The sequence below is a fragment of the Ambystoma mexicanum genome, chromosome 1p (assembly GCF_040938575.1).
Source record: "Ambystoma mexicanum isolate Mex_15411 chromosome 1p, UKY_AmexF1_1, whole genome shotgun sequence".
Taxonomy (NCBI): domain Eukaryota; kingdom Metazoa; phylum Chordata; class Amphibia; order Caudata; family Ambystomatidae; genus Ambystoma; species Ambystoma mexicanum.
In genome coordinates this window covers 158,034,643-158,049,943 of record NC_090921.1, presented here as the reverse complement: position 1 = coordinate 158,049,943, position 15,301 = coordinate 158,034,643, and the positions used below count along the sequence as shown (strand labels likewise).

The 15,301-nt window shown below is 49.3% G+C and overlaps 1 protein-coding gene across 2 annotated transcripts in view; it reads right to left on the bottom strand.

The window, feature by feature from the left end:
• The window catches only part of YBX2 (Y-box binding protein 2), an 889,269-nt gene that overhangs the window by 779,447 nt on the left and 94,521 nt on the right, over positions 1-15,301 (bottom strand). For both annotated transcript variants that reach the window (XM_069645782.1, XM_069645789.1), the window contains exon 4: positions 12,449-12,538. In XM_069645782.1, coding sequence (XP_069501883.1) covers positions 12,449-12,538 — 90 coding nt within the window. The remainder of the gene's footprint in view (positions 1-12,448; positions 12,539-15,301) is intronic.

Genomic DNA, 15,301 nt, shown 5'->3' with positions numbered 1-15,301 from the left:
CCTTGGTTTGACCAGATACTCGATGGGTAATCTCATAACCAATAAGCCTCACCAAAGTTAGACTTGCAAGCTACATGCATTCGCAATTAAAGTACACAGAGAAGAGAGCGAAGTTACACACCGATGGTTTCTCCATATGCTGAGTTTTTTTCTATGCCAATGTTTGCTGAACAAACCCTAGATTGGCATGTATTCTTCCACTGCTTGTTTTTATAACTCTTTTGCATCAAGCTTCGCACTTGAATATATTCATAATACCGGGGTAACCACTGCTTCTAGTTCTTCAAAATGTGCTTTTTTGCCATCCGTGCTCTGCAGACTTATTTACAATATCTTAAGACACAGCTCCCCTGGAAAGGCGTATTATATAGCATAAGGGTATGCTGCACTTGGAAATTCGTTGCAAATTCAGTTTGTTGCAGGACCGCCTCCAAATAATGTGCAACTGTCACATCCAGAATATGTGCACGTTTATGCCTGATCCCTTATTAAACGACCAACACACACGACCAACACAAATCAGATGGTAGAAGTTTGCAAATTGATTCTCCAGAGCGTCCTCCATAAATGAGCAATTCTCTGCTGAAAGAACCCAAGATAAAAGTCTTTCATTTGCATTGTTATTTCTGTATATTTTAATCCTGTCCTGCTTTTTAATAAGGGCCCCATCTCACATTCCTGCATCTCCCTCTCCCTGCTGCCAGTCTACCTTTCAGCACCAATTCTGCAACAGCCGTCAATGGATTGAGATAAGGTGAAGTCTTCAGGATAAAATGTAGCTCTGGAACTTCATGCATGTTTGCGTTTAACTGTGTAATTGATGTGAATATGGAGAGAGCCAACAGTAGCCAGATTTGTGAAACTCATTTGAAATGCAGGAAGCCAAAGTCGACCAGTGATTCTCTGCCCAAGGTGACTGGTTTCAAATTCTACAATGTTCTCCAGAATGATCACAGGGTTCCTCCACAAGCCTAATTCCTAGATAGACCATACTTTTCCACTCAGTCTTCGCATGAATCGTTCTTTTGTCAGGACAGGACATAGGGGGTTGTGGGTTTGCAATAGTTAAAGGGCTTTTCCTGCAATTCGACAGTGAAGGGGCTTGGGAGGTGCTAAAGATTCTTTCACTGCTTTCCTCCCAGACTATGGGACACCCTATGTTTTTGCTATGGTCTGCTTCCTGACCTGACTTTTTGGAGGTAAGTGAAGCCCTCTGCTTTATTTCCCTTGGATTTTGTTCATTTTTAAAGGGGTATCTGAACAGTCCATTAGACTTATCAGTACTGAAAGACTTACCCTGAAAGAAGACTAGGATTCTTGTATTTTTAAAGCTGCACACATCACCTTAAAGTTTTAAACTTTGGATCCTTAAAGCTTTCTTTTGGATCTAAAAACGTTTTTTTGCAACTTACAATCGATCCAAAATGGGCTGGTGGCAGTAAATTTTTCGACAGTGTTTTTGACTTTCCTCATGTACTTTTGCATTTTAACTGCATACGGCCAATATATTTTAAAGCATCATTTTAAACGGCCATGTCATGGGAATTTCACCTGTCCTTTGGCCATTTTGGGCCTTGGCCTGCCTGCCCTCTTGGGTCTAGAATTGCCATTTATAGAAAGCCCTTTCCCAGTTAAAGCTGCTTTCCTGGGCAACTTAATAGCCCGCTCTGACAGATTTCAGGACTAGATCCGTCTCAAACCAGTTCACTTGTGTGTTACTGGGCAGATTTTCTGTTTGAATGATGCATATCCTTAACATGGTTGGACCTGGTGGAGACAGGACTCCTGCAGTCATTTGACAGATCGTTGTAGCCAACACCCCTGTGAATGAAGACCCACACATGACCCGTACAGCCGACTAGCTTTGCCTGCAGCCAAGTCCTGTTGAAGCTCTGCTCCTCTACTGATCAAGAAGGCCATAGGTGGAGCTTTGAGACCTGGACTGGTGGGATCAATCTGTCCTGACTCTTACTCAAGTATCTGTGCCTTCAGAAGTGCACCTGGAGCACCAAATGGACTGACCAGCTCTCTCCTGGGCTATATTGTTAAGTCCCCAGTCCAAGGTCATCCATGGCAATTTGTGGATCCTCAACTTATGTAACTAGAAGCCTGCTCATGCAGTTCTAAGCCTTCCTGACCGAAGCCGCTGCGCAGATCCTGTTCCTTTGTTCACACCATGCGGATATTCTGTCACTGCCTGACCGGGATGACTCCACTCCAAGACTGTATCCTCGTGGTCTGAGGTTGCCTGTTCCATGGAGGTCTTCATCCTGCTGTGCTAACAGTGTCCACCTGTCCAGTATTCAGGACTATAACGGAGCCTGGAACCATGGACTAGCTCTACCGAATGCCGAACCGGACCTCTGAACCTGTAGCCCTGTATCTCCCACTACTGGACAGCACAGCAGTTGGCCTAGCAGATTTGGGAACCCTGAAGGCAGAAAATAAATCTTCGTATTGGGAGTGAGTTTGCACTGCTGCCATAGGGCTGTATGCCATAATGTCCTAACCCATCTCTCCCTTGCCAGACCAAGATCAGTGGAATTCTGGTGAAGAATCTTGGCTCGACCCCCACGCTCCACCAGTTCTAGACTGGTGGGATTGGGAGAGAAACTACATACCCTTTAACCATATGGATCATCAACTCAAACATTGGTTCTGGCATCTTGTACACAAATAGTAAATGCTCCTACAAAGTGCAGAGTGTGGACCTTGTGAAGTTTAGTCACTTGGTCCCATTCTTCTCATGGCTGGATCTAGATGTAAAGGTACTTGGTGTATATGCTGGAATTCTACCTTGTCTTCTGAGTAGGACATCCTGTGTTCCAATTTCCCTATGAGTTTAAGTTGCAGTCATTTTACGTCCTTTTTGTTTAAACTGGTCCATGAATTCTCCAAATAGACAGCGCTTCAGTTTTTGTGCTTTGAATTACATTTTGCTTTGCCCACTCCCCCCCACCCCTCTGCCCAGTGAGTCTCCTTCCTCACCATCTTGCAAGGTTGAGTCAATACCTTAAAAACCGTTAATTTCAAGAGTTCTGAAGCAGGATGGGAGACAATCCATCAGCTACCTATGTGGAGAAAACCTAGAAGTAACTGGGGAACACCCTGTAGAACAGCAGGCTCTTTACTAACAAATGCACTGCAAAGAGCCACTAAAGTGTTTTTTTTTGCAGATTTTCCTCCGCTGCTATGGAATGCCCGATAATTTTGCTCGTTTTGAATCTGTCCCGACTTGAAGGCAAATTGTACTTATTTTGGTTAGCTCATCTATTTATGGTGCACTGATCATGCCCTACGGATATCAGTGCAGGGGGAATGACCCCCATTATAAATGTCCTGTTTAAAGCTGCAAACATGTCCTTACAGGGAAGTGTGGCAGGGGTACTTTGTTTCCCCTTAAGAACCATTTCTGTTGCTTGATATGTGCAAGCCAGGCTGGTGGCAGCAGACGAGTATACTTTTATGTGCCCTTTTGCATTTTACTGCATCCCATTTTAAGTACCATATACTCCAAAATGGCCATGCCACATGATTTCACCCTGTCCTTTGGCCATCTGGTCATTTGGCCTTCTCCATGCCCACTCAGGGATGGCTGTGTCATATGTTAAGCCCCATCTCAGGACAAAGCCTTGGCTTTGAGGAAAGCAACGGTATGTTTGTGGCCGGATCTGTGTCACAAGCCACATCCTAGCCAAATGGGTTGCTGGGCAGATGTGGTAGCTGTAGGCGGTCTATGACTGGACAGCCCCTGCCATTTTCAATGTTGCAGATCGTTGCAATTGTTTGGCTTGGGGACTACTCCAGCTCAAACCTAGGATAAGAATGAGAACGTATGCAGCCATTCGGATCATTGGAGCCACATCACCTACAAAAAGCAGCATCTGGCTGAAGAACGAGGGATTGTCGCTGCAGACAGCATTGCCTCCAGCCAGGTCCCAGCAAAGCCCTGCTAATTTGTCTGATCTCCATAAGGACAGTGCTTCAATTCCTGGTCTCGACTACCTGATCCTGCCTTTTGAAGCAGGAAGTGTCCCGTACCTCCCTGCACACTGACCAGCTCCCCAGCATACTTTTGTTGCATCAGTCGCTGTCTTGAGTTCGGACTTAGGAATCCCATGACTTATCTTGTCGCACAAGAGACCTTTGCCTACCTCCAGCATGAAGAGTGACCTTACAGGATCTGCTTTGCGTCTGCTGCTCAGCTTGCGGCTTCATCATGCGTGGAACAAGTTACTTACCTGTAACTGTTGTTCTCCAGCATGGGTCTGGCATGGATTCACATGCTCATGAATATTCCCCGTCAGGCTGGGAATCCTCGGTAAAGAAAAAACCAGTATCAGTTTCGTTTCTGATCTGTCTTTCGTAGTAGTAACCAATCACTGATCTCTGCGTCATACTGACCACAGCCAATGACTGCCCTCTACCTAAGCCCCGCCTCTGGAAGCCATCTTCAGATTTGGAAGCACGTGAAGTGGCAGTATGACCAAGTGAAGAGGGGTAGGCGGGAGGGTTCGCATGTGAATCCATGCCAGACCCATGCTGGAGAACAACAGTTACAGGTAAGTAACTTGTTCCTTCTCCAGCATGGGGTCTGGCATGGATTCACATGCTCATGAATAAAGAATACATAGCAGTACCCACCATGCACAACCACGGGAGGTGGCAAAGGCTCAACATTAAGCATCACAAACTCAACATTAATCAATCTTACCTCCTCACCAGGATCACCTCAGGCGAACAGGTTGCGCAGCACTGCTTGGCCGACCCTGTACTCCTCCCTGGAATCCCGATCGACGCAGTAGAATTTCGTGAAGGTGTGCGTCGACCTCCACGTAGCAGCCCTGCAAATGTCCAGCAGGGGCACACCAGATAGGAACGCCGTGGTAGCTGCGATCGCTCTGGTGGAATGTGCTCTCGGACGGCCAGGCAGCGGTCGGTTTGCCAACCGGTGACAGTACATGATACAGCCGGAGAGCCATCTGGAAATGGAAGCCTTCGAGAGAGCCTTCCCCTGATTGACAGGTCCAAAGTTCACAAAGAGTTGTGACGTCTTCCGAAAACACTTTGTGCGGTCCACGTAGAACTTCAGCGCTCTAGCCACATCCAGCGAGTGCAAAGTCCTCTCAGCCGGCGACGAAGGCGACGGGAAAAACACAGGCAACACCAAGGGTTCGTTGAGATGGAAGTCCGACGGCACCTTGGGCATGAAGGAGGGGTGCGTCCTGAGCACCACCCTCGTGTCGTGAAAAGTCAAGTACGGGGCCTTGCAGGAAAGGGCCTGGATCTCTCCCACCCGTTGTGCGGAGGTGATGGCCACAAGAAACGCTGTTTTCCACGACAGGAACTTCAATGGGGCCGAGTGCAGAGGCTCGAACGGAGGTCCCATGAGCTTGGTCAGCACCACGTTGAGCTCCCACGCCGGGGCTGGAGCCTTCACCGGCGGGAACGATCTGAACAGTCCCTTCATGAACTCTTTCACCAGACGAGACCACAAGGACGTCCTCCCCGTGGTTCTGGTGTATCGGGAGATCGCAGCAAGATGAATCTTGGACGCGTGTGCCAGTCCAGCTTTGGCCAGCGTCAGCAGGTACGGCAGTACTTGGGGAGCCGTAATCCTTAGAGGGTTACGCTTCTGTGCGTGGCACCAGACAGAGAACCTCTTCCATTTGTGTCCGTAGCATTTAAGAGTTGAGGACGCCCTGGCCTTTGCAAGAACCTCTCTGCAGTCGGCCGGTATGTCGTATCCTCCAAACTCTAGCGCTGCAGGAGCCAGGCCTGCAAGTTCAGCGACTTCGGGTCGTGGTGGAGGATGGCGCCTCCTTCCCTGGAGAGCAGATCCGCGTCCACTGGCAGCTTGATTGACGGGGACGCTGACAAGTCCAGAAGGTCCTGGAACCATATCTGCCTCGGCCACGCAGGTGCGACGAGGATCATCCTGCACCGTGACCTCTTGAGCTGGTTGATGAGCCGGATCAGTAGTGGCAATGGAGGGAACGCGTATAGGAACAGACCCTCCCAGGGGAACGAGAAAGCATCGCCCATGCTCCTCGGCTGGGGAAACCTGCTGGCGAACCTCCGGCACTTGGAGTTCGTCGCCGTCGCGAACAGGTCGATCTGGGGTGTGCCCCACCGTCGGAAGAGGCGATCCACTAGATCCTGCCGTAGTTCCCACTCGTGGCACGAGCGCAGCTCCCTGCTGAGTGAGTCGGCGATGGTGTTCTTTTATCCCTGCCAGATGAAACGGCACCAGAAACATCCTTTGGGCGACGGCCCAATGCCACAGGTCCTGCGCCTCCTTGGACAGCGCTGGGGACCTGGTTCCGCCCTGTTTCCTGATGTAAAACATGGTGGTGTTGTCAGTGAAGATCCTCACCACCTTGCCCTTGAGGGACGGAAGGAAGGACCTGAGGGCCCAAAACACTGCACTGAGCTCCAGGACGTTGATATGGAGGGACTTCTCCGTCGGGAGCCAAAGGCCCCTTGCGTGTAGATTTTCGGTTTGCGCTCCCCACCCTTCCAGGGAGGCATCCGTGGTCACTGTCTCCTGGTGGCCTGGGGTCTGGAAGTCCATGCCCACCGTCAGATGCGCGCGGGTGCCCCACCACCGGATCGCTCGTCGGAAACTCTCGTCGAGTGTGATCCTCTCCTCGAAGCCGCCCGTCGTTTGGATCCAGCGCGCGTCCAGGAACTCCTGCAACGGGCGCATCCGGAGTATGCACATGGGAATGAGGTAGATGCAAGAAGACATCATTCCGAGGAGGGACTTGATGGACCTCACCTTGGCCGCGTCGGAAACCAACATCCGCTGTACCTTGCCCAGGATGGCCCTGGTCCTTTCCTCCGACGGGGAGGCCAGAAGGGACACTGTCGAGCTTCGCTCCCAGAAACAGTGCGTCTTGGCGTAGTTCACGGAGAATCCCAGGTCCGTGAGAAGTTGGACGGTCCTTGCCGGGTGCTCCACGGCGAGCTCCCTCGTCTTGGCTCGGATGAGCCAGTGGTCCAGGTAGGGGTAGACGTGGATCCCCTCTCGGCGCAGCTGCGCCGCCACTGGTGCGAGGCACTTGGTGAATACCCTGGGGGCCGACCGTAGACCGAAGGGAAGGGCTCTGAACTGATAGTGACGCCCTTGGACCACGAACCTGAGGAATTTTCGGTGCCCCTTTAGGATGGGAATATGGAAGTAGGCATCCTCCAAATCCAACGACGACAGGAAGTCGCCCTCCTCCAGCTGACCCAGGACGTGCTGGAGGGTGACCATCCGGAACTTCTGTGCCTTGATGAACTTGTTCAGCCGTCGTAGGTCTAGGATGGGGCGCCATCCTCCCGTCTTCTTCTTCACGAGGAAGTATCTTGAGTAAACTCCGGAGCCCCGAAGCCTCTTTGGGACGAGTTCGATGGCGCCCTTCCGTAGCATCGCCCTTACCTCCCGGAGAAGCTGAGGGATGTGAAGCTCTTTCCTGGCCACAGGGGGGACGCGCGGGCACCTTCTTTGAAACGAGCGCATGGCCCTGGGCTAGGGCGTCCAGCACCCAACGGTCGGTGGAGATGGACTCCCACACGCTGACGAAGCTCGCCAGCCGGTCTCCCACCGGGGTGCTTCGGTGGGGGCCCGACTCCACGGCCGGTTCAATCCTGCTTAGACGAGGCTTTGCCGCCTTGACCTCCTTGGCGACGACGGCGGGGTCCGCCTGACTTGCCTCGTCCCCTGTAAGCTTCCTGAGACGACGAACGGGCCGCTTGACGGTAGGTGGAAAATCCGCCGCCGGAACCTTTGGAGGCGCCCTTGCCTCCGCCGCTCCGAAAGGGCGGCCGCCGTTGCTGAAGAACCCCGAGAGCCCGGGCCGTCTCCGCTTTAATGGCTTGAAGGGAATCGTCCACTGTTTTCCCCAAACAGGTTGCTCCCATCGAACGGCATGTCCAGGACTCTGGTCTGTACGTCTTGACGGAAGTCAGTAGCCTTGAGCCATCCACGCCGCCTAAGGCACACGCCGTTGCCCAACTGGCGAAATCCAGTGTAGGCGATGTCCGTCGCAATAGTGATGGCGTGGTCCGACGCCACCTCACCTTCCTGCAAGATCTCCAGGGCATCCGCCCTCTTGTCGTCCGGTAGGAAGTCCAGCAGGGGAGCCAGCTTGTACCACAGCTCCCTGTCGTACCGGGCTACGATAATAGTCGTCGCTGCAGACGAGATGACCCTGCGCCCCATCGTGTCCAATTTCTTTCCCTCGCCGTCCGGCGGGGAAGTCGACGTGGAGGCCGCACCCCCCCCGCTTTCTTCCTGGCCGCCGCGGAGACGACGGAGTCCGGGGTAGGCTGTGCCCAGAGGCACAAGGGGGCCGCGTCCGGGACCCGGTACTTCTTCTCGTACCGGTCTCTTCTAGCCGGCGTCGTGGATGGGTTCTTGAGGAGGGCGAGGCCCTCATCCCAAATATCGTCCAGTAGAGGTACCGCGAGGACCGTCTTCCTCTTGGCCTCGCGCCGCTGATAAAGGAAACCTCCTCAGGGCAGAGCTGGAAGAGCTCGGATGCCCTGGCGATCATGGAGTGAAAAGATCCAATCTCGTCGTCCGTACCCGTCGCGGCCGTGTCAGTCCCCGTATCATCCCCTCGAGTCGTGGACGGGGAGGAGGGCTGAACGGGGCGCGACGGCTGAAAAGGAGGTGGAGGGTGAATCCTTTTCTTAGGAGGGGGGCTGCCCGAAGGGCCTGGTTCCGGGTCCCCCGACGGGAGTGGTTCCTCCACTGGTAACGGCAGTCTCATCCTTATCTCTGAGCATAAGGACTGTATAGCCAACAAAATGGCCGCCGAGTTGTCTTGCGGCACTGGCAGAGGGGAGTCCGACGGGCGGTCAGGGGCCCCGTCGGTACCCTCGACGATGTCGTCGTCACCTGCGTCGGGATCCCTCCCGACGGGCTGGTCTTCCACGCCAACGCCGTGGCTTAAGACCTCGATCAGTTCTTCCTCAGAGGTTGAGGCCGAATCCACAGCGACCTCCTGCACCCCCTTTTTCTTCTCCGTCGGAGGTTTCACAGGGGTCCTGTCGATGGGCATAAAGGACTCCCTCCGCGGTGGCAGGGAGACTCTGAGCCCCGAGGTCGCCTCCACAGGCTGAGCCAGGGCCGCCGCGACTGTCTCGATAGAGGCCTTGGCCGTATGGATTAAGGCTTTTACCACCCTTGGTGTGCTCACCGCCTTCTCCTTGAGGGGGGGGGGGACACTGCCTCGCTCCCCCTCCGAGCTCAACCGGGGCCTCTCCAGGAGCTTCGCCGGGTGCTCGGCCTTCCTCTTACCCGACCCAGAGCGTTGGCTCGTGGTTGATGGTGCCGGGGAGGGTGCGCCCTGCCTGGCGCCCGTAGAGCCCGACCGTTCGGCGCTCCTGGTGCCAGCGGACTCGCTGTGCTTGGCCTTATGTTGGACCCCCGTCGCCGGGGCGTCCTCAAAGGTCTTAGAAGACCGCTCGTATTTCTTCCTCTTCTCGCCGGACGGGCTCTTCCCTTCCAGCCAGTTGGCGAGACATTGATGGCGGTCCTTCATGGTCCGCTCCGACATGTTGCCGCAAAACGCACAGTCCTTCTCCAGGTGCGTCTTGTCTTCATGTAGGCAGTAAAGACAAAAGGAGTGTTTGTCTTCCTTAAAGACATTCTGCAGCTGGCATCCAGGGCAGACCCTGAACAGCTTTCCGGGCGTCGAGCTTCCCTTCTCCTGGGCCATGACCGAGATGGGCCTGAGAAACTTCTGGAGTCCTCCAAAAGCGTAGCTCGACGAATCTTCACCCTTGAGGGGCGTAGACGAATCCGACACGGGTCCCCGTTGATCGGATGGAGAGTCGATGGAGCTTGAGGCTCTTTTGACCGAAAAAAAAAAAGGTTTTTGAGAAAAAACGTGAAAAAATAGCACTAACGCTCGAGAGCAATAGCACGAGGATCCCAACACATGAACGTGCGGTAAAAATCTGAAAATGGCTGCCAGAGGCGGGGCTTAGGTAGAGGGCAGTCATTGGCTGTGGTCAGTATGACGCAGAGATCAGTGATTGGTTACTACTACGAAAGACAGATCAGAAACGAAACTGATACTGGTTTTTTCTTTACCGAGGATTCCCAGCCTGACGACGGGGAATATTCATGAGCATGTGAATCCATGCCAGACCCCATGCTGGAGAAATATCATTTCCTGACTGCATCAGGTCCTGAGGGTCCCCTGAGGTACTCTGCATTATCTTGCCAAAGAGCGCAGAATAGCCAACTAGCCAGATGGAAATCTAGACACCTAAAATGCCCCTGCATGAGTAATACCTTTAACAGAGCAAGAACAGAGGTGATGGCTGGAATTTTGCTTTGTCACCCCGAGTGGGATGGTTATGCCCAGACGTGGGTCCCGTGCCTGCTGGGCCTAGAGACCCAAGCTACTCCTCACTGATGAGGCCCAACAAGGCTAAAACATGTTTGGCGATGCTTGTGGTCTCGTGCAGAAGTGATGTGACCTAGCAGTTCGGGCTGGACTGCCCCTTTTCGGGGTGGGACCAAGCCTGATTTGCAAATGGTCTTTCCCCTTCTGTAATGACTTGGCAGGTGAAGAACGATGGTCTGGAGGGTTGCCCAGAGCAATGCCAGAGGTTAAGATTCACTCTACCTTCCAGCCATCATCCTTTTGTTTATACCTTTAACAGAACCAACATGGAAATGGGAGGTTTGACAAAATCAGAGTAAAGGGGTTGAGTTCACATAACTACCATTCGCCCCCCACCACCTCTTTGTCAATATGGTTAAATGGGGGTACAATTCTAACTCTACCTGTTCCTTGCCAGGTGATCAGTGGAGGTCTTACCAAGGATCCCACTAGGGTTCCCCCAATTTGGTGGGATTGGGAGAGGGCCCCTACAGAACTTTGCTTGCTTTGTTCTACAATTCCTGAACACTTCAACTTGCATGTTGACTTTGCCAGCACTAGTTCTGCCTTCTTAGAACACTCACAATAACCTACCAAGGGATAGCTTTTGGACTTGACTTGGGGCACTGGGCCCCATCGCCTTCAGTATGGAAGGTTTAAGTGAATGGGCCTTATTTTTATATGGCAGTTTACAATTATGCATTGTCTCTTCATTCTTAGCTGTTTCTAAGTGGTTGTACATTACTGTTTCACTTGCTTTAATGGACTACAGATTTCTAGTATTCTTTCTTGAATATGGTCTAGAAAAAGTAGCGCTGAACACCTTATGGTGACTAGATGTTTATATAGCATCTTCAGTAGTTTTACTTAGTGTTTTAAGGCCCATTACTGTATTCTTAAACATTGTATAATTTTAAATGTTAAGAGTGCTGTGTGCCTCGCTAAACTTCACCACGCCCACACACTTCCATGTCTAAGCCTTAAAGCTCAGTAATGACCATGACTGTTTGGCTAGAACTGTCTTTTCCAGTTCACCAGAAGCAGATGGCCTCAATTTGCACAGATGATTTTGAAAATGCATCAAAACAGCACCAATCACCATGCTGGTGCCATAGAATGCTCTTGAAGATGGTAGTAATCATTTGTATATCCTGTTTTCCATCACATCTTTTAATACTTAGGAATTCATGTCGTTAAAAATCATTAGGTTTTGACTGCTTTTCACAACAAAGGTGAGCAGAGTATGAAGGTGTTCACTGGATGAACCTGGCTGTAACCGGATGAGAATGCAGGCGCATTTAAAATATTAAACAGATGCTTCACAAATTAAACCATGCACCAAAAACCTGTGGCATGCTAGATAAAGGCAAATGTATACATGGGTAGTAGGGGTTTTGGCTTGTGGACATGTTAATATATTGCAATCAATGTTCACATTTCCTATGCTCCAAGTTCCATTGTGGAGAACGGTACTGCATTTTATGAGAGATTAGCACCTTAAATGGCTGTCAGAGCAGACCATAGCACCGACAGCCAGTCTAAACAGCAGAGGCTGATGGAACAAAAAAAAATAGTCCATCCAAACCCAGTCCAACGTGCACTGGTGGTGATGTGGCAGACAGTTACATTGAATGGACCTTAATGGGTACTTTAAAGCAGGGGTCTGCAATCTTTGGCTCCCCAAATGTTTTGGACTACAATTTCCATCTGGTCCACACAGCTTATTCATTAAAGGTATTGGGGAGTTGTAGTCCAAAACATCTGGAGAGCTGCAGGTTGCTGACCCCTGCTTTCAATTAAAAGACCTCACTTCCCCCAGGTCAATTATGTTCTAGTTGAGATCTGGTATAGTAGAAGGGCTTGTGTGCGGTAAATTACAACCTTTTCCTTAGGCGAGGTGTGGCATTTATTTTAAAAAGGGATACAAATTGGGCTAAGTGGGTAATGTATTGAGCAAATGGAAACAATGTCTCTGCCTATTGTAAAAAGTTCTTTTGATCCAATAAGTGCTGTCATGGATCAACCACAAAGTCGAGACTGGGCTCTTAATCAGCACTTACCTTTTCTCCTTCAACAACATCAAATTCTACAACTTCACCATCTCCCACACTTCGCAGAAACTTCCGAGGATTGTTCTTTTTGATGGCTGTCTGATGGTAAAAGTAAAGTGAATTGGAAAATGCGACACTGAATAAACCTTAAACATGACCAAACTGAAAAAGATTGACAAATTCAGCATGAATGGCAGTAAGCTGCTACTGCCTGTGTCAACAGTAAACCAAAACTGAGGATGGTAAAAGTTAGTAAGGGACATTTACATAAATCTATACTAAAGGCTCAGCATCTGTGGCACCCAATCCATATCACCTTATCAGTAAGAATAAAACAACGACAGTGATGGTGGACGTTAGGAATAGAATACAAAACATGTTCAAGGAGATGCTGTCAGATATTGCAGGTGGCCAGCGACATACATAAGGTGGGGGGCGTTTTACTACAAAAAAAAGGAAAAATAAGGAAACCACACATCATTCCCACCAAGTTATTCTGGAATCCCAAGCCAAGATGGCTGAACAGTGAATGGAATTGGTTAGGACAGTCTACTTGGAATGCTCAGAAATTTCTTTAACAGCCTTGCATGAGAGTTATCCTTTTTTTATATAGTTTCCCATTTTAGGCCCAAAGTACAACAGTAACCAGCAGAAGCCGTTCTAGCAGGAAGAAAACTAAAGGGAAAAATAAAACCACAAGAGTGGAAGATTTCAAGTGGGAGAGCAGTTTTTTCAGGGGATACAGCATCATTCCGAGTAGAAACAAACGCAGTGTTAACTCTTATGGCAGCGCAAGAGATCTGCAAATAGTTAAATTGCTTTGAGAAGTTTTCAACAAAAAGGAAAAACAGCTGTGTCGCATAGACTTAACTGCAGCCATGCTTTTATCTGAACAAACGTCCCGAGTTCAAGACAGAACAAGGTGCGCATGTGCCGGCAGAGTTTGAATGACCCTTAACCACTTACTGGCAGTTGTGCATTGTTTGCTGTCGAACGTTCCTGCAACGTCTAGAACAGCATGAGAACCGCAGCGCTGAGAATAACAGGTGAGAGAAGGGAAGAGCAACCATCCATTTCTCAGTACGCTGCAACGCGTTTACAATTAGGTAAAGGAGGCGCAGTCCTCCTTGCTAGGCAACAGAAGAAGTTAGTCAGGCATGCACCAAGTAGTTTCACATTGAGAACCTAACAAGGCAAGCCTGCAAAGCCACATCACACTCATCGCCGTACTTTCTGCAAGCATGGAATATTGACTCAAGAATAAGCAATCCTCCCAAGACAAGTTCGAGTTGGTGATAGCTTTAGAGTTAGTTAGGGTTAAGTAAAGTTACCAAAGGAGTCAAATTAAATATCCACACAATCTCACGACATTCAGAAGGATTTGCATTATTCTTCTCATTCACCTCCAAGGTTACAGTGGAGGTTCTACAGGTAAAAAGGCAACTTGAAGGACAGCAGAAATAGTTTGTTCAATAATGAGTCCTAGCATTAAAAAGAATGAAGGTCTTGTAATCCCCACTGCAGATCGCCGAGACCAGGCAAGCATCTGTTTTATCCACTACCCCTTTCCCCTTCTGGGGGTCACTGACTCAGCTGTAAAAATAAGGGTTGAGTTAGGAATGCAATAGAACAGTGTGGTCCAAAGGCCTGTGTGAACAACCAGCGCTAATACATATTAGGAATATGAAAAAGGCAGCGTTCAACTTGAAAATTTGAGGGTGCCAGGACCAAGAACCCTCAGTGAGAGATAAGTTAAATGTAATCAGTGAACTGCGCCAATTAACAATACTACAACAACAAGAGTTATATTTTTAATTCCATTCCACAGCCTGACGCGTGTTTCGAGCAAAGCTCTTTTTCAAATATAAAATCAATAGCATGTTCATTATTGTATACACATCATATCAATTAGGCAAACACCAAGGGGTTAAGAAGGGAAAATGGCCAAAAATATGTGTAATACATGACAAAGTTATCATGACAATATTGCACAACCATTATGGTTAAATAGCATTAAATGATAATGAAAACTTTAAATTCATACAGTCAATTACCGTTTGATAAAAGGCATCCATCCGGTTCCAAAACCAATAAAAGGGATGACAAAACATGGTAAGAGAATAAGTGCGTGCGGTGATCAAACAACCATAGATGAATTAATATGCCGAATCAACTAAAATAGTCAAGACTATCTAGATATATTTACTGATGAACCTTGTCCAAGAATCTGTACAACAAAAATTCACAAAGATTATCGATTGCCATAGCTATTACATCCATAGCCCAACCAAAATTACACGACATTTAGTATAAAAAGTAAAGGAATTACCTTAATATTACTTGCAATAAGAATTAGACGAAATCTGCAGTAATCCACGTACGAAAGGGAAATGTTGCCCTTAAGGATGCAATAATCAACCAATTCAGGATGAACAACGTATCCAATGTCAGTAGATGATTGAACAGTTAACAAGAAAAAAGGGGAACAAGCACGGAATTAGGTGAAAGCGCCTGATTGAGACACAGGGACCGTATCAAAACGACATGCTGCTTAGCAGCACCAATGGGTGTGTGTGTTGATTACATAACCAGTTCACTACTTTCAGTGTGCTAATTTTAACTTTATTTCACATTAACACCTAAATTAAGCATGTAAAAGCAGTAACATAACTTCAATCTCACAATTGGTGGATCCTAGTGTTTAATTACGGCTCAGGAGCATGTCACTTGACTGTAGCCGGTCCTCTCCCTCACCTAATATGGCCGCCGCTGGATGTTCTGTCACGTTGATGCCTACGTGATCTAGTTTTCCTCCTTAACTACACAAGCAGCACTACGCGCGCCCTCCCTTGGATACAGTTG